The sequence below is a fragment of the Apium graveolens genome, chromosome 2, assembly GCF_009905375.1.
Source record: "Apium graveolens cultivar Ventura chromosome 2, ASM990537v1, whole genome shotgun sequence".
Taxonomy (NCBI): domain Eukaryota; kingdom Viridiplantae; phylum Streptophyta; class Magnoliopsida; order Apiales; family Apiaceae; genus Apium; species Apium graveolens.
In genome coordinates this window covers 177,355,242-177,375,808 of record NC_133648.1, presented here as the reverse complement: position 1 = coordinate 177,375,808, position 20,567 = coordinate 177,355,242, and the positions used below count along the sequence as shown (strand labels likewise).

At 30.4% G+C, this 20,567-nt stretch overlaps 1 protein-coding gene across 1 annotated transcript; it reads left to right on the top strand.

The window, feature by feature from the left end:
• Nucleotides 1-18,670: 18,670 nt before the first annotated feature.
• Nucleotides 18,671-20,320, top strand: LOC141695582 (uncharacterized). The gene is made up of 2 exons (XM_074499820.1): nucleotides 18,671-19,366; nucleotides 20,141-20,320. Exons 1-2 carry the CDS (start codon nucleotides 18,671-18,673, stop codon nucleotides 20,318-20,320), a joined length of 876 nt encoding a protein of 291 aa, XP_074355921.1.
• Nucleotides 20,321-20,567: the final 247 nt, after the last annotated feature.

The window sequence follows — 20,567 nt, the reverse complement described above, 5'->3', positions numbered from 1 at the left end:
ATCTTTTATAACATGGATTCCCTTGGATAGGTAAAACATTTTGTGCTCTTTTTTTTTACAACTCCTTATCATTTGGTGATAAGGAATTAAATTAAATTACAATCTGAGATTCTCAGATTGTTATTTACAAAACCCGGTACCTGACTTTCTCTTTGCATGGTGGTTTCTCCACAAACTTGGATCAAATCGAATCATCAAAAAAGCATCTTCTGCTCAAGGTTAAACATCAGAGTCTGCAGGAACATCTCGATTTGGTCGCTTTGGATTTGGTTGGGTTAAGAATTGATATTTTATGACATTATATAGGTTGGACTGGAGATCTATTGATATAACGATTAAAGTTCTCTTTTATAACTTAAACAACTTTGGTACACTTTATTTTCTACTCTTTACCATGTACCAGATTCAAGTATCTGCCACTAGCACTTAATTTGTTAATTATATGGATAAAAAGAATTTTAACATAGAATTGATTTGTTGAAAAATATGTGTAAGTAAAACTAAATTGAACACAATGTGTCTCTCTAATTAATAACCACTCTTTAATTTTGATCAAATTTCTCCATTGCAAAGTAATACATTATAAAAAATTAGAGCCTCCACGTATTGAGAAATACATGTATACGACACTCTATAATCCACTAGCATACCAGGAAAATTGTAATGTTTCTATCATATCTACTGTTTTCTTATTTATTTTAAATTTAGATTAATTTTAATTTCCATATTGTTAACCATGTTTATTAGATTTAAGGTTTAAGAAATCAAATACCATTACTCAACTATCATAACACACATTACCATTCTCTTATAGAGGAACTTAGATAAATTGGGGATATTTTCATAAAGTTTTTGGAGAAAACCTTACCATTTAGCGATATCATTATATATCATTAAGCGTCAAGGTCTACTCCAAAGAATGATGATCCATTGGTACATCAAGCATTTTCATGGTGTTGGTGATATTGATGACAAAGTTGTTCTCAGAGAACGGAAAGTTCTTAATTTTTGATCATCTTGGAAAGTGTTTTTATATATTTCTACGATTTAACATAGCGTTCTTATATGATTTTATGTGCAAAAATTCATAAGTGACAATATCTGATTGTGGCTATAATACATAAGTTGTATTACACAAAATGTGATCATATATTCTTGATTCTAGCAAACTAAAATAATTATTGAATTCACTTTATATGTTGAAATATATCTCACCCTCCTAACCGTCCTAACACAGAGTCTTATATATTATTTTTATATATAAACAAGAAGTCATGAGTTGCTTATGTAATGAGAGCCAAAAAGGTGAAACAAATTGAACACAAGATTTTGTACTCGTTCCATTCAACTTTTATCTGGTCTCAGAGAATCACTTGATCTAATTATCGAGGAAATACTTGATAAGGTAATACCAAGGCACACTGGCCTTGCAACAACAACAAGTTAAAATACTGAAAATACTTTTTGTTTAATTATGTATTCTTTGTGAGATGAATAGAAAGTAGAAACATGTTGAATCCTTTATTTATAGATACAATGTAAATATTACACACCAGTTCAGTTTATAGATGATTTAAGAATTACAAGTGCAATGATTTTAATTGTAGTCGATTTGTATTTCATCATCTAATTGCTTACAAAATTTTAAGAATCGGATTATTCTGTGCTCATCTCTGTTTTACATTTTTGGATATTGTGTGACTATATGTTCATATCACAGGTTTGTTGTGGAGGCCTGGGGGCTGAAAAACTGCACTGAGAAAGATGACCGGTTAAGTCATATTAGTCATATTATTACTACGGTTATGGTACCTGCGTACATTGATAGTTCAGAAGTTATTAGGAGGGCATAGAATGATACAACGGGATCTTATGGCTTGGACTTAATGAAGTAGTATGAAAGGATTCGAGGATAGATCATGTGAGAAATCTAAATGAGGCATATTGTCATTTCTTATATTCAATGTTATAGATTTTGTTGCATCTACATATTGACCAGAGACAGGATTAAAAATAAAAATATGTTAGTTCTTCAATTCTCTTTGAGAAGCTTTAACAAAACTATGTCAAATTCATAATATGGGCCATAACCTTGTATCATACTTCCTTTTGCCAAGGCCACACAATCACTCATAAACCAGACAAGTTATAAATATTTTCCCTATTTACCTTTTACTAACCATTTCGAAAAATAATGAAATATATATAAAAACAATGAAAATGACTTACAGGTGTTTTCTGTAGTGGCAAGTGATAGGCTTGTTGGAATAATCTTAAATTTATTTATTAATATGTGTTTTATTAGTTTTGAATAAATTGTATAGGCCTTAATGAACTTTGTGTTGGTTAGCACAACAGTAATTGTAGACCAGGTCATAGTTCAGTTTCAGCATTATCAGATTATCAGGGAAGTTGAAGTAGTGGAGTCATGCTAGGAAGTTCAGTTGCTATTTTTTAGATATCACGTTATATGTCTACACTAGTATATATTAGATTGTATGCATTCAGTTTGATAACAAGGAATGAGAAGCAGCTTTATTTTCTTCTCCATACACAGCAGCCATGTGCTAAACACTGTAATTTGTATCTAAAGCAAAAGCCCATCACAATTTTTATTCTACACTTGGTATCAGAGCATAATGGTTAGGTTCCTGTATGCCTTAATATCAACCCAAGCACACAAATAAAATCATGTAAACATCCAAAGCAAAAGAAAGGTTTGTGGGCTTAAGCTATCCAATATTAACGAGAAGCAATTATACGACATGGTGTACAATCGAGCAGAAGGATCCTAAGGGGGCCGTGGATGAGAAAATTGTTCAAGTGGCACTTGCAGCAATATATCAAGGTGTGCCCGAAGATGTGTTGTTGTACATTGCTGAAAAAGTAACAGCTAAGGAAACATGGGAAGCGATCAAGATGATGTGTATGGGTGTGGAAAAAGTAAAAGAAGCAAAAGTGCAGACGTTAAAAGGCGAGTTCTAGTCCTTAATCATGAAGGAAACGGATAAAATCGAAGATTTTTGTATGAAGTTGAGTGGGATTGTGACTAATATCCGGGTCCTTGGTGAAACAATGGAAGAATCGGGTGTTGTGAGAAAAATTCTACGTGCAGTTCCGGATAAGTTTCTTCAAATAGCTTCAAACATAGAGCAATTTGGAGACGTTAAGGGGATGACAGTTGAAGAGGTATTTGGTCGTCTCAAAGCTCACGAGGAAAGGATGAAGGGCAGGTCTGAGAGCGTAGATGGACAACTTCTTCTGACATCTCTGAATCAAAGACCTAGAGGTGGTTCTTTCCGTGACAAGGGTAGGATAAAGTGTTACAACTGTAATACTATGGGACACTATGCTGCGGAATGTGATAAACCGCGACGGGAAAGAGAGAAGAGACAAGAAGTGAACCGCGTACAGATTGAGGATGATGAGCCGGCATTATTATAGACAGAAGAATGATGCCAGACGGGCAAAATAAAAAGTGCTAGACGGGTAAATAGAAGTGCGAGATGGGAAGGATTTTTTTAAAGCCAAAAGGGCTAAATTTAACTGCCATGTGGACAAAGAAGTTGAAAGCCAAACCGGTTAGGATGAATGCCAGACGAGCTAATCCAAATGAGTTCATGATAAACCATTTTTTAATTTTCAGGAAATTATAACTCAATTCCTACCACATGGGTAGGTTCCGCCTTTGGACACAAATTGGGGTATGTTCTAGGATTTGATAAACTTTGAATTTAAATTTTGATCTCCTTTTTTAATAGTTTTTCTTTGAATTTGGTGATCTTATTATTTTTTTATATTTTCTTAAAATATTTGCAGGAAAAGAAATGTTTATTCAAATAACTAATTTGGATTAAAATTACTCAAAGAACTATAAAAAATGGTGAGTACAAAATATAAGTAATGTAAATGATATTTAAATAATTTTAATATATTTTTTTCAGCATTAATTATTTGTCGAAAATATATTTTCATTATAAAATTTTCTCAACTCATGTTAGAAACTTATAGTTTTCTGCTTAAATGATCACTTTGCATGATTATTAAAATATTTTTTTTTAAGAAAAATATTTTCTAACACTAATATAATCGGTAGATTCAAATCATAACTAAAAAATTACAAAGTTGGTATGAAATTTAAGTAGTCATTTTCTACTATTTGTTATATAGAAAAAAATGCTTATTGGGCCATAATAGTCATTTCATACCAAAGTGAATATAAATGATGAATTACATAAAATCTTAGGCCAAACTTAGTAGAATATACTTCATCCCATAATACATGTTTTTTGAACTTTGTTCATGTAATATTAATAATTTTACATATCTTTTTAAAATAATTATTTTTTTGAATTAAAGTTTAATATTAATAATTTTATTAAAAGAAGGAAATTCTAGAAGTAATTTTTGTACGTATCCTCTTTATTCATCTTAAAAAAATAATGGAATTATATTTTGGTACATATTTCACAAAATAATGTTCTGTTTGCATTTCATACCCACCTTGTAAAAAGACCCAAAATTTGTTGGAAAACTTGCCTATTGAAAATTTTGAGTTACATAACAAGTTTATAAATATAAGCATTGTTTTAAGTAATAAATTTTCATTAGAATTGAAAATTTTAAAAATATTCATTATAATTATGTCAAAGTACATATGGGTAAGTCAAACAACTTATATACTTAGACACTATCAGCTGCATTTCTCATTCAATTTCTTCCCAATTTAGATTTTTCCCAATCAACGGGTAAATGAATATGGTATATATACTGTTACCCACAATATATTGTCATTTTACATGTTCAAATCAAATTGACTAAGAATAAATTAAAAATCAACAATCATATTATCATTCATTTTAATTCCTATATTTAAATAAAGATAGCAATTAGTAAATATTTTTAAAATTGTATCATTTTTCCTATACGTATAACTTGTTTGTCAAAAATTTGGAATGTATCTTATACCTCTAGAAATTTAATTTGATTAAATGTTGTTATGGTAATATTAATTTTTACATGACCAATAATATGTGAATTATTGTGAGAGGTTTTTAAGACTTGTATGATAGTAGTACTTCTATTATTCTTAGTTAGGGTTATAATAGTACATATATTATTGTTAGTTGAGGTCAATAGGGAATTTATATATAATTTCACTAAATAAAATTTAAAATTTTCGAGAAAATATCATTTTTAGTTAAGTTTTTTATAAAATTCTTACCACCCAATTAGTGGTAATACAAGGGAATTTTTAGCTCATAATACAATGATTGCTTTGAAGTCACAAGGGAAAAAAGGGTGTGGTTGGGTTAAGAATTGATATTTTATGGCATAAGATAGGTTGGAATGGATATTTATTGATATAACGATTAAAGTTCTCTTTTACAACTTAAAAAACTTTGGTACACTTTATTTTCTCCTTTTTACCATGTACCAGATTCAAGTATCCGCCACTAGAACTCAATTTGTTAATTATATGGATAAAAAGGATTTTAACATAGAATTGATTTGTTGAGAAATATGTGTAAGTAAAACTAAATTGAACACAATGTGTCTCTCTAATTAATAACCACTCTTTAATTTTGATCAAATTTCTCCATTGCAAAGTACTACATTATAAAAAATTAGAGCCTCCATGTATTGGGACATACATGTATACAACACTCTATAATCCACTAGAATACCAGGAAAATTGTAATGTTTCTATCATCTCTACTATTTTCTTATTTATTTTAAATTTAAATTAATTTTAATTTCCATATTGTTAACCATGTTTATTAGATTTAAGGTTTAAGAAATCAAATACCATTACTCAGCTATCATATCACACATTACCATTCTCTTAAAGAGGAACTTAAATAAATTGTGGATATTTTGATAAAGTTTTTGGAGAAAACCTTACCATGTAACGATATCATTATATATCATTAAGCGTCAAGGTCTGCTCCAAAGAATGATGATCCATTGGTATATCATGCATTTTCTTGGTGTTGGTGATATTGATGACAAAGTTGTTCTCAAAGAACGGAAAGTTATTAATTTTTGATTATCTTGGAAAGTATTTTTATATATTTCTACAATTTAACATAGCGTTATTATATAATTTTATGTGCAAAAATTCATAAGCGATCTGATAGTGGCTATAATACATAAGTTGTATTACACAAAATGTGATCATATATTCTTGATTCTAGCAAACTACAATAATTATTGAATTCACTTTATATGTTGAAATATATCTGACCCTCCTAACCCTCCTAACACAGAGTATTATATATTATTTTTATATATAAACAAGAAGTCATGAGTTGCTTAAGTAATGAGAGCCAAATAGGTGAAACAAATTGAACACGAGATTTTGTACTCGTTCTATTCAACTTTTATGTGGTCTCAGGTATCACTTGATCTAATATTCGAGGAAAGACTTGATAACCTAATAGCAAGGCACACTCCCCTTCCCTTGCAACAACAACAAGTTAAATGCTTTGTTCTTATATGCAGCTTAAGCAAAACAGTGAAAATATTTTTTGTTTGATTATGTATTCTTTGTGAGATGCATAGAAAGTAGAAACATGTTGAAACCATTAATTGTAGTCCATTTTTATTTCATCATCTAATTGCTTACAAAATTTTAAGAATCGGATTATTCTCTGCTCATATCTGTTTTACATTTTTGGATATTGTGTGACTATATGTTCATACTAGAGGATTGTTGTGGAGGTCTGGGGCTGAAAAACTGCACTAAGAAAGATGAACGGTTTAGTCATATTAGTCATATTGTTACTACGGTTATGGTACATGCGTACATTGATAATTGAGAAGTTATTAGAAGGGCATAAAATGATACAACTCGATCTTATGGCTTGGACTTAATAAACTAGCATGAAAGGATTCGAGGATAGATCATGTGAGAAATCTAAATGAGGTATATTGTCATTTCTTATATTCAATGTTATAGATTTTGTTGCATCTACATATTGACCAGAGACAAGATTAATAGTAAAATATGTTAGTTCCTCAATTCTCTTTGAGAAGCTTTAACAAAACTATGTTAAATTCATAATATGAGCCATAACCTTGTATCCTACTTCCTTTTGCTAAGACCACACAATAACTCATAAATGAGACAAGTTATAAATATTTTCTCTCTATTTACCTCTTACTAACCACTTCAAAAAACAATGAAATATTTATAAATATTCTACTATAAACTTACCGGTGTTTTTTTAGTTGCAAGTGATAGGCTGTCTTACTGGTATGAAGATGATTCTTAAGGATGTTGGTTACTTGGTACAACTTGGAAGTGGGGTTGCTGGTGCCCTTGCATACTTGGAGAACAACATGCCAATGATTCCATCCTCTGAATTCCCCATTAGTGATTGCAGCAACTATTACTATTTCTAAATCATTTTATGCTAAATACTATGTAAAAAACATGCTTCATGTGGGGTGGTCTATAGTAGACTTACTATATCTTAAACACTGCTTCTTGTATTAATTTGCATGTTTCTTTGTTGACTTATTTTTATGTAAATTTTTTCAAATTTAAATGAGTATTTAAAGTGTTGTTAGGACTTGGTTTTAGTGGAACAAGTCTTGAATTTTGGTGTGACCAATTCTATTGAAAACATGAATTGTTAGTTTCTTGATGGATTATCTAGGTACAAAAAGATAATTTAATTGACTAATTTATTTCAACTAAAAAAGATAAATGTTCATTTAAACTTAAAAGATAAATATTTAATAATTTAAATAAAGATAAATTAAACAGTGTTAAGGGTGGATTTATTAATTTACATATTTAGAATTTGGATCGAATCAATTTTTCTAAAAAACTATTGAATTTGGATTTTATACAAAATTTTGAGGGCCAAGAATGGCCCATATTACGGCAGGTCCGAATTAGATATATGTAAAAAACTTAATTTTATTACTTTTCATTTCTTCAAAAAATAATGTACATTTGTTAAATTTTCTTTAAATATATTAAGGTTGTGTAGAATTTTTTCCGATTTAGAATTTTATCCCAAAATATTTGAGTGTAAAAAATTGGATGAAAAATAAAACTATCAAAAAAAATATTTCGATATTTTTAAAATTCCAAATTTGTGTAAATCCAAGTTTTTTCTCTTTAGGAGAGAAGCAAAGTTTTATAATAAAATAGATGTTCAGGCAGCTTCGGGCCTTTTTAAATATGACTTTCTTAAGATCGAATCAGACGAGTTTTTCAATTTTTTTATGGTTTATATTTAACACTAAATATAATGTATTTTTATATATCATTTATCAATATTAGGTACCTTATTTACATATATTGATTCAATAATAATTAGTCGATTTAGTTATTATATAATTCAACTTTAAATTGGATACTGGATAATTGTTCATTATTTTTATCGAATTGTTTAAATTTATATTTTCTGTAAAATACTAGTTGTTGTTGGGAGGCGATAAAGTTAAAATAATTTTTTTTCATATTCAGTATATAAAATATTTTCTTATTCATTTATTAATATTGTGTATTTTTTTAGAAAAGACATATCAGTATTCATTAATCTTGACATTTACATATTTTATATAAGTTACTTTATAATTCAAGATTAAATATTTAATTTGTTCAATTTATTTGGCAAACATAAATATGTTTATGATGATTATTTAAGTTTTATTTTTTACAATATTGTATTTTCCTTGTAAATTTAAGTAAGTAGATTTGAAAATAATGTGTTTGTTTTTATCATAACAATTTATGAGTTCATGTTCTTTATTTCATCCTTAAAATGACGTCTCAATAATGTGTTTAACATATTTTATTAGAAAGAAAATCATAAAAACAAATTTACACTATTGATATCATTTCAATTTAAATAAATATTGACTTTACTATGAATAATTCATATAAATTTCCAAAAGTTGATTGTTCAACCGTGTTAGTTTAACAAGATAATATCATTCAACAAAATAAAATATACATGTTTAAATTATTTAATCTCCATTAGTTTATTTTGTAACTTTTACCTAAAATTAAGAAAAGCCCTTTATAATAGAACATTATACATTTTTTTGTGAGCATAGTTTGTACTCTTGTAATGTATCATCCCAATTGTTCTTCTGGTCAAAACTTGCTTCAATTCTTCTTCTTGCTGATCAAGGCTTGCTTCTTCTTAGCGTTTGGCTTTCTGAATGAGCAGCAAAGTGTCGGACTTCATCACAATTATAGAACTTGATCTTTGACTTCTAATTTTCCCATACCTTGACTCCTTACCATCATTCTTTCTTTAATTCCTCTTATCAAGGTAAAGTTGGAGGAAGTAGAGTCTTTTTTTCAAAAACATTTTTTTTGAAGTCTATATAGCCCATATTTCTAAACTTTTTAACTAAAAGAGCATCAATTTGTAGGATATCTTCATCATTACCATGATCAATTTCACTTCGTGAATAATTTTGTAAGCCATCATGAGTATTTGAGACTCAGTGTCAAGACTATAAAATCATGGCCTTTCATTTTGAAATGGCTATTTCTTGCAAATTTCTCTCTTGTTTTTCCTCTATCATGAGAGAAACATGTCTTGTCGCATTTCGTCTTACTTTTCTACTCCATCTCCGGGTCATTAGTTTTCAGAATTCCATATATCTTAACTAGAGATGTGTCTTCAAGATCATAGTTATCCGTTATTGATATAACTCAAGTCACACTTTGGAGGAAGTGCAAGAAGAACCTTCAAGTTTGAATCTGCTGGATCATACTCTATGTCAACAAGTGACAAATCATTCAACAATTTCTGAAATCTATCATAGATTTCAAATAAAGACTCATCAACTTTTGAGTCAAAGTGCTCATACTGGTGATTGAGTATTATCCTTCGAATCTTCTTGATAGCCGTTGTGCCTTACACTTAACCACCAAAGTGGCTCAAATTTCCTTGGTTGTTTTACATCGATAAACCTAGGGGACATCACACTGTCTAGATTGTTATGCAAAAATAACCAACTTTTCCATTTTTTTCTTGACCACAAATAGCAACAACCAGTTTCATGGGATAATGAGGTCCATCATAAATCCCTTCGAGTATTCAAGATGTGTTACTTGCAGACATATAGTCATCTCAACTTTACACAAATGATATTCATTAATTTTCAAGATTGGAAATTTGAGGGTTTCATATATGCTCATATTGTTGTTGATTTGGTTTATGGCTAATGGTGACGGCACATTTTGTTGAGTTTCATTATCTGCTTGTGGATCTTAAAGTGATTTTATATAAACACCAAGCTTTGATATAAATTTTTAGGCCTTTAATTACCTATAGAGGGGATCAATATAATTATAACAATCAAATCCAATTATGTACTCAATAATGAAGAATAGTTTTTATATTATTGAATAAAAACTTATTACAAAATTCTCTAGCTCAAGATGAGCAAATATCTTGAGAGGTTGTAGGTTATGTGTATGATAAAATAAATGCACCAGTTTTAACCTACTAGTGTTAACCTAATTTCTGCTTATATACTGCACACTTAACAATCAATATAAAGATAAAATCAATAAGGAAATACTAATGAAAAAAATGTGATAGTTATATACTAATATCATCAACTTTTGACACCAAATTTTTTGAAGGTTTATAAGCCATTTTTTAATTTTCACGAAATCAGAACTCAATTTTTTAAGTAATGTAAATGATAATAGTCATTTCATACCAAAGTCAATATAAATGATGAATTACTTAAAATCTTAGGCCAAACATAGTAGAATATACTTCATCCCATAATACATGTTTTTTGAACTTTGTTCATGTAAAATTAATAATTTTACATATCTTTTTAAAATAATTATTTTTTTGAATTAAAGTATAATATTAATAATTTTATTCAAAAAAGGAAATTCTAGAAATAATTTTTGTACGTATCTTCTATATTCATCTTAAAAAAATAATGGAATTATATTTTGGTACATATTTGACAAAATAATGTTCTTTTTGCATTTCATACCCACCTTGTAAAAAGACCCAAAATTTGTTGGAAAACTTGTCTATTGAAAATTTTGAGTTACAAAACAAGTTTATAAATATAAGCATTGTTTTAAATAATAAATTTTCATTAAAATTGAAAATATTAAAAATATTCATTATAATTATGTTAAAGTACATATGGTCAAGTCAAACAACTTTTATACTTAGACACTATCAGTGCATTTCTCATTCAATTTCTTCCCAATTTAGATTTTTCCCAATCAACGAGTGAATGAATATGGTATATGTAGTTTTACCCACAATATATTGTCATTTTACATGTTCAAATCAAATTGACTAAGAATAAAATAAAAATCAACAATCATATTATCGTTCATTTTAATTCCTATGTTTAAATAAACATAGCAATTAGTAAATATTTTTAAAAATTGTATTGTCAAAAATTTGGTATGCTATCTTATACCTGGAGAAATTTAATTTGATTAAATGTTGTCATGGTAATATTAATTTTTACATGACCAATAATATCTGAATTATTGTGAGAGGTTTTTAAGACTTGAATGTATGATAGTAGTACTTCTATTATTCTTAGTTAGGGTTGTAGTAGTACAAATATAATTGTTAGTTGAGGTGAGTAGGGAATTAATATATAATTTCACTAAATAAAATTTTAAAATTTTCGAGAAAATATCATTTTCAGTTAAGTTTTTTATACAATGCTTACCACTTAATTTATAGAATCTCATTTTATTTACAATACAAAATAAATTAGAATAATGCTTGTTTACTTATGGTTGTAAATCAACACCCAGTTAGTTTGTATAATACATGGAGCAACTTTGTTAAATTATATTTTTATAAAAAGAAAAAATTTGAATTTGTAATAAGAAATTGATACTAAGATAAAAAAAAATTTAAACTAAATTGGGCCCATTCAAACCCATGATATACAATTGGGCCTGCAAAATATATAGGATATTAAAAAGGTAGGTAAAACCCTAATATCAGCAGAAGCCCGCCTCCTTACAAACAAAATGAATTTGTACATGGCGATGAAAAAGGCCATGAAATAGTGTTTTGAAGTTATTTGTTTTTTCTATGAAAGAGTGTTTTGGTGCTCTAAGGGTAAACACATCTCCAAATGAATTGGTGGAGGACTAACTGAATGAATTGGTGGAAATTGATGTTGTTTAACAAAGTTAAGGTAATACTTTATATTTTCCTATTTCTTCATTTTCTTTTCATATGTGTTATTTGCATAAACTTTTGGTAGAAATAAAACACTAAAATAAGTATCCCATTTTCCTTGTATATATGTATGTAGATTTAAATGGAATGTCACTTGTATTTGTTTTTACATGACCTCTATGTCAAGAATTATCCTTTGAAGATTATATGTCACGGTTAGAAAAAAAGTCAGTTACATTTGTATTATTTTTTTTGTTCCTCATAAATAATCAAATACATGATATATGAAAAAAAAGAAAATTTATAGAAAAGAAGCCCACACATTATTTATATTTTATGTTCATATTTGTTGAATTATACTATTAAATTTATTTTAGGTTTATGTATGACCTTACTTTAGAGATATTTTCATAGGAATTATATTTTTCTTGCTACTTGCAACAAGTTCCGAAAATAATGAAGAAAATGCTCCAAGTGCCTTCCCTTTCTCTTCATCAATATATGGTGTAAGGTTTCTTTGTTATTCTTTACCTTTTACCATGCCAATATATATTATTAATATAAATGCAGATAGTACAAGTGGATCTATGTGGGGTGTGTTTTTTTTTCCTAATGTATATATGACAAACAACTCTAAAATACTCCTTGTTGACCTAATAAAACACGAAGTTTACTTATATTCGGAGTTTCCCATCTCACGAAGCCCCATCACTTTTTAACTTCATTTCACAACACACATGGTTGAAAATGAGATTTCTTACTTGATAGAGATGTAGGCTTTATTTGGGAAATTTTTTAGTGTTGGAAGAACTTATATTTTCAATACATGAATAGGTAGGGTCACCATTTTCAGCCTCCCTAGAACCCGTTCCTTAGTAACTTCTATAGATCCGTAACTATTTGAAAAGTATAGAGTTATGGTTTTTCTTTAATCCAGTAGTAATATTGTTGGCGGTGTCACTGGTGATGGTAATTTTACTAGTCCAATTGGTGGCACTAGTAGTTGTAATTTTAGGAGTGGAATTGGTGGTGGGATTGTTGGTGGTGAAGTTCGTGCTAACTTAAAAAGTATCATTGGTGGTAACTTTAATAATGGCATAAGTGGTAGTAGCATTAGTGGTATAATGGGTAGTTTTAAAAGTGGGATTGGTGGCAGCATGACTAGCATCTTTAGTGGTTACATTGGTGGTACCAGAAATGATAATATTAGTAGTCGATTTGCTGGCATTGATGGTGCCATTGGTTCGGGTGCTCTTATTAGTGCGATTGGTGGCATTGAAAGCGGTAATCTTTGTAGGAGAATTGGTGGTGGTATTATTGGTGTGGGTGTTGAAGTTCGTGCTAGCTTAAGCAGTTCCATTTATGGCTAGTTTAATTATGGTATTACAGGTGGTAGCTTTGATGTTATATTGGTTAGTCTTATTAGTGGCATTGGTGGTGGTATTGGTGGTAGTTTAGTGGTCGTATTGGTAGCTTAGTGGTGGTATTATTGGTGTTGGTGTTGAAGTTCGTGCTAGCTTAAGCAGTTCCATTTATGGCCAGTTTAATTATGGTATTACAGGTGGTAGGATTGATGTTATATTGGTTAGTGGCAATTTATGGTAGCATTGTTGGTAGCTTAATTGGTAGTACTGGTTGTATATTAGGTAATATTAGTAGTTGATTTAGCTTCAGAGATGGTGGTTGTGACGCCCTCAAAACCCGAGTCAGAAGTTTGGGGTTCATAACACACATACTATATAAACCTGTATATGAAATATTATATGCAATTACCCTTATTTACGCAACCACGGATCACAACAGGTTAACTTATTACGTCATACCAAATCCCAACTAGTTTAACTTACAACTGAAAATGAAATCATTCTTACAAACTTGCATAACTCAAACTAGTTCGTTCCAACTCAACCCGGAATCCTTGATCGCATACTGGACTGGGGGTCCTCATTACCAACAATTTCCATTTTAACTGTAGAATGACTTAAACAGATTCACAAGGGTGAGCTAACTAGCTCAACAAGTTATAATAACAATAACTGGGTGTTAACAATGATCAATTGAAATGATTCATAGGAATCAAGTTCCTTGTTAAGTAATTATTAGAATTGGATATTCATTTTTAAGTTTAAAACCAAGGTTAGACTACTGATCGGTGACACACTAACCCGATTAAGGCACACATCTCTGTTCTGTATACTGGATCCAAGGCACACATTGGCCTAATATGACCACCAATCTGGTCTGACCACGAATATGTTCCATATTTATAATGCTATCTAATTCTATAATAATTCAACATGATAAATATTGTAATTTAATAAAACAGAATCATAATTAACGTTGATAAAATATTTATTTCAGAGCATAAAGCAATTCATAAATATCACCAGAGTATATCAGGGTATGTATGAGGAATAGCTTACAGCCTGTAGGAGAATCATGTATTACATGAATAATGGTTATACATGGTTTAGTTCACTATACCATAGAATTGCTTTCCCAACCAGATTTTTAAAACCATCCAAAAAATGTTGCTGGTGAAAGGTGATTTCATGTCTATTGCAAGGGATTTTAAAAACATTGCAACTGAATCAACAAAATTTCGAGGTCGTTACAAATACATGTTACTGCAATACATTATATAATCGTTGTAGTAGATCAGAGATTTGGGCCCAAAAGTTAGGCGGTCTTGTTCAAAACTTGTGAGCGGGCTTGCTGAAATTGTTTTCCCAGCTGTCTATTAAATAAACAAAAAAAAAACACAGACTGTCAAACAATCTCTACTGCGCGAAAGATTAAATCTTTGTTGAAATATTTCTCTCAAACACTGAATATTAAATCTTTGCAAAGAGTAAAGCTCCAAGAAGATTAAATCTCGGAAAAGATTAAACCTTGAACGGAATTCATTTTTTTCCCAAGTCATCTTTCCTAAAGTTCTTTCAATTCACTAAATTTAATTTAGGAGAAGATTAAATTTGTTCGATTATTGTTAATGATTGTTTAATTTACCTCCTTGCTTTTCTATTTCTATGTTATTTTGTGTTTGGGATCTTTTATCGATGTTACACTATGTGTTAATTAGGGTTTATTTATTAAATCTTGTTTATGTGTCAATCGTGTCTTATTATCAGTTCTGAGTTGTATTGGGATTTGTTTTGAATGATAGTGGTATGAAATTGTGAGGTATCACTTGTCGTTGTAAAAGTAGAATTTGTATTTTGGACTTTTTGTTTACTCCATCTTCTGATAGTTTGTTAATCTTTATAGAATGAAGTACTACAAAGAAGAAATTCAATACTTTCAGATGTTTTATTATATATTGAATTGTTAAATAAAAAACTTGTGTCCAATCGCCTAGGTCATATAAAGGTGTGTGCATAATTGTTTATTAAGAATCAATTAAGCAAGTGTTATTACAATTGACATCTTATAATTTTTTTTACTGGTTTCATTTTAGAAAATGATAAAAGAAAATTGTGAGAAGATGACCCGAGCTGCGGGAAGTGAGAACAAATATCTTGAAAGAAGAGATACCACAAGTGTCGATAACTAGAATAGTTCAAGGACGGAGAGGAGATATGTTATTAATACAAATAACGAAGAAAATGACATCTATTGTATTGGTGGAGGACATTGATCTGCAACTATGACCTTGCTACCTACTATAGGGAAATGTATCAAGTTAGCAAAAGTGGAAAGGTTGCTATCTTTTATAACATGGATTCCCTTGGATAGGTAAAACATTTTGTGCTCTTTTTTTTACAACTCCTTATCATTTGGTGATAAGGAATTAAATTAAATTACAATCTGAGATTCTCAGATTGTTATTTACAAAACCCGGTACCTGACTTTCTCTTTGCATGGTGGTTTCTCCACAAACTTGGATCAAATCGACTCATCAAAAAAGCATCTTCTACTCAAGGTTAAACATCAGAGTCTACAGGAACATCTCGATTTGGTCGCTTTGGCTTTGGTTGGGTTAAGAATTGATATTTTATGGCATTATATAGGTTGGAATGGAGATCTATTGATATAACGATTAAATTTCTCTTTTACAACTTAAACAACTTTGGTACACTCTATTTTCTACTTTTTACCATGTACCAGATTCAAGTATCTGCCACTAGCACTTAATTTGTTAATTATATGGATAAAAAGGATTTTAACATAGAATTGATTTGTTGAAAAATATGTGTAAGTAAAACTAAATTGAACACAATTTGTCTCTCTAATTAATAACCACTCTTTAATTTTGATCAAATTTCTCCATTGCAAAGTAATACATTATAAAAAATTAGAGCTTCCACGTATTGAGAAATACATGTATACGACACTCTATAATCCACTAGCATACCAGGAAAATTGTAATGTTTCTATCATATCTACTATTTTCTTATTTATTTTAAATTTAGATTAATTTTAATTTCCATATTGTTAACCATGTTTATTAGATTTAAAGTTTAAGAAATCAAATAACATTACTCAACTATCATAACACACATTACCATTCTCTTATAGAGGAACTTAGATAAATTGGGGATATTTTGATAAAGTTTTTGGAGAAAACCTTACCATTTAGCGATATCATTATATATCATTAAGCGTCAAGGTCTACTCCAAATAATGATGATCCATTGGTACATCAAGCATTTTCATGGTGTTGGTGATATTGATTACAAAGTTGTTCTCAGAGAACGGAAAGTTATTAATTTTTTATTATCTTGGAAAGTGTTTTTATATATTTCAACGATTTAACATAGCGTTATTATATGATTTTATGTGCAAAAATTCATAAGTGACAATATCTGATAGTGGCTATAATACATTAGTTGTATTACATAAAATGTGATCATATATTCTTGATTCTAGCAAACTAAAATAATTATTGAATTCACTTTATATGTTGAAATATATCTCACCCTCCTAACCGTCCTAACACAGAGTCTTATATATTATTTTTATATATAAACAAGAAGTCATGAGTTGCTTATGTAATGAGAGCCAAAAAGGTGAAACAAATTGAACACAAGATTTTGTACTCGTTCCATTCAACTTTTATCTGGTCTCAGAGAATCACTTGATCTAATTATCGAGGAAAGACTTGATAAGGTAATACCAAGGCACACTCTCCTTGTAACAACAACAAGTTAAATACTTTGTTCTTATATGCAGCTTAAGCAAAACACTAAAAATACTTTTTATTTGATTATTTATTCTTTGTGAGATGAATAGAAAGTAGAAACATGTTGAAACCTTTATTTATAGATACAATGTAAATATTACACACCAGTTCAGTTTATAGATGATTTAAGAATTACAAGTGCAATGATTTTAATTGTAGTCGATTTGTATTTCATCATCTAATTGCTTACAGAATTTTAAGAATCAGATTATTATGTGCTCATCTCTGTTTTACATTTTTGGATATTGTGTGACTATATGTTCATATCACAGGTTTGTTGTGGAGGCTTGGGGGCTGAAAAACTGCACTGAGAAAGATTACCGGTTAATTCATATTAGTCATATTGTTACTGCGGTTATGGTACCTGCGTACATTGATAGTTCAGAAGTTATTAGAAGGGCATAGAATGATACAACTGGATCTTATGGCTTGGACTTAATAAAGTAGTATGAAAGGATTCGAGGATAGATCATGTGAGAAATCTAAATGAGGCATATTGTCATTTCTTATATTCAATGTTATAGATTTTGTTGCATCTACATATTGACCAGGGACAAGATTAATAATAAAATATGTTAGTTCTTCAATTTTCTTTGAGAAGCTTTAACAAAACTATGTCAAATTCATAATATCGGCCATAACCTTGTATCATACTTCCTTTTTCTAAGGTCACACAATCACTCATAAACCAGACAAGTTATAAATATTTTCCCTATTTACCTCTTACTAACCATTTCAAAAAACAATGAAATATATATAATTATTCTACTATAGACTTACAGGTGTTTTCTGTAGTGGCAAGTGATAGGCTTGTTGGAATAATCTTAAATTTAGTTATTAATATTGGTTTTATTAGTTCAGAATAAATTGTATAGGCCTTAATGAACTTTGTGTTGGTTAGCACAACAATAATTGTAGACTAGGTCATAGTTCAGTTTCAGCATTATCAGGGAAGTTGAAGTAGTGGAGTCATGCTAGGAAGTTCAGTTGCTATTTTTTAGATATCACATTATATGTCTAGACTAGTATATATTAGATTGTATGCATTCAGTTTGATAACAAGGAATGAGAAGCATCTTTATTTTCTTCTCCATACACAGCAGCCATGTGCTAGACACTGTACTTTCTATCTAAAGCACAAGCCCATCACAATTTTTATTCTACACTAGGTATCAGAGCATAATGGTTAGGTTCCTGTATGCCTTAATATCAACCCAAGCACACAAATAAAATCATGTAAATATCCAAAGCAAAAGAAAGGTTTTTGGGCTTAAGCTATCCAATGTTAACGAGAAGCAAATATACCACATGGTCCCTAAAGATGAAAGTTATCATGAAGGCGCAAGGAGTTTGGTGTACAATCGAGCAGAAGGATCCTAAGGGGGCCGTGGATGAGAAAATTGTTCAAGTGGCACTTGCAGCAATATATCAAGGTGTGCCTGAAGATGTGTTGCTGTCCATTGCTGATAAAGAAACAGCTAAGGAAGCATGGGAAGTGATCAAGATGATGTGTATGGGTGTGGAAAAAGTAAAAGAAGCAAAAGTGCAGACGTTAAAAGGCGAGTTCTCGTCCTTAATCATGAAGGAAATGGATAAAATCGAAGGTTTTTGTATGAAGTTGAGTGAGATTGTGACTAATATTCGGGTCCTTGGCGAAATAATGGAAGAATCGGGTGTTGTGAGAAAAATTCTACGTGCAATTCCGGATAAGTTTCATCAAATAGCTTCAAACATAGAGCAATTTGGAGACGTTAAGGGGATGACAGTTGAAGAGGTAGTTGGTCGTTTCAAAGCTCACGAGGAAAGGATGAAGGGCAGGTCTGAGAGCGTAGATGGACAACTTCTTCTGACATCTCTGAATCAAAGACCTAGAGGTGGTTCTTTCCGTGACAAGGGTAGGATAAAGTGTTACAACTGTAATACTATGGGACACTATGCTGCGGAATGTGATAAACCGCAACGGGAAAGAGAGAAGAGACAAGAAGTGAACCTCGTACAGATCGAGGATGATGAGCCGGCATTATTATAGACAGAAGAATGATGCCAGACGAGCAAAATAAAAGGTGCTAGACGGGTAAATAGAAGTGCCAGATGGGAAGGATTTTTTTAAAGCCAAAAGGGCTAAATTTAAGTGCCATGTGGACAAAGAAGTTGAAAGTCAAACGGGTTAGGATGAATGCCAGACGGGCTAATCCAAATGAGTTCATGATAAATTTAAGATTAAGGGGGTGATTGTTGGAATAATCTTAAATTTAGTTATTAATTTATGTTTTATTAATTTTGAATAAATTGTATAGGCCTTAGTGAACATTGTGGTGGTTAGCACAACAGTAACTGTAGACCAGGTCATAGTTCAGTTTCAGCATTATCAGGGAAGTTGAAGTAGTGGAGTCATGCTAGGAAGTTCAGTTGCTATTTTTTAGATATCACGTTATATGTCTAGACTAGTATATATTAGATTGTATGCATTCAGTTTGATAACAAGGAATGAGAAGCATCTTTATTTTCTTCTCCATACACAGCAGCCATGTGCTAAACACTGTACTTTGTATCTAAAGCACAAGCCCATCACAATTTTTATTCTACACTTGGTATCGGAGCATAATGGTTAGGTTCCTGTATGCCTTAATATCAACCCAAGCACACAAATAAAATCATGTAAACATTCAAAGCAAAAGAAAGGTTTGTGGGCTTAAGCTATCCAATATTAACGAGAAGCAATTATACGACATGGTCCCTAAAGATGAAAGTTATCATGAAGGCGTAAGGAGTTTGGTGTACAATCGAGCAGAAGGATCCTAAGGGGGCCGTGGATGAGAAAATTGTTCAAGTGGCACTTGCAGCAATATATCAAGGTGTGCCCGAAGATGTGTTGTTGTCCATTGCTGAAAAAGAAACAGCTAAGGAAACATGGGAAGCGATCAAGATGATGTGTATGGGTGTGGAAAAAGTAAAAGAAGCAAAAGTGTAGACGTTAAAAGGCGAGTTCTAGTCCTTAATCATGAAGGAAACGGATAAAATTGAAGATTTTTGTATGAAGTTGAGTGGGATTGTGACTAATATCCGGGTCCTTGGTGAAATAATGGAAGAATCGGGTGTTGTGAGAAAAATTCTAGCTGCAGTTCCGGATAAGTTTCTTCAAATAGCTTCAAACATAGAGCAATTTGGAGACGTTAAGGGGATGACAGTTGAAGAGGTATTTGGTCGTCTCAAAGCTC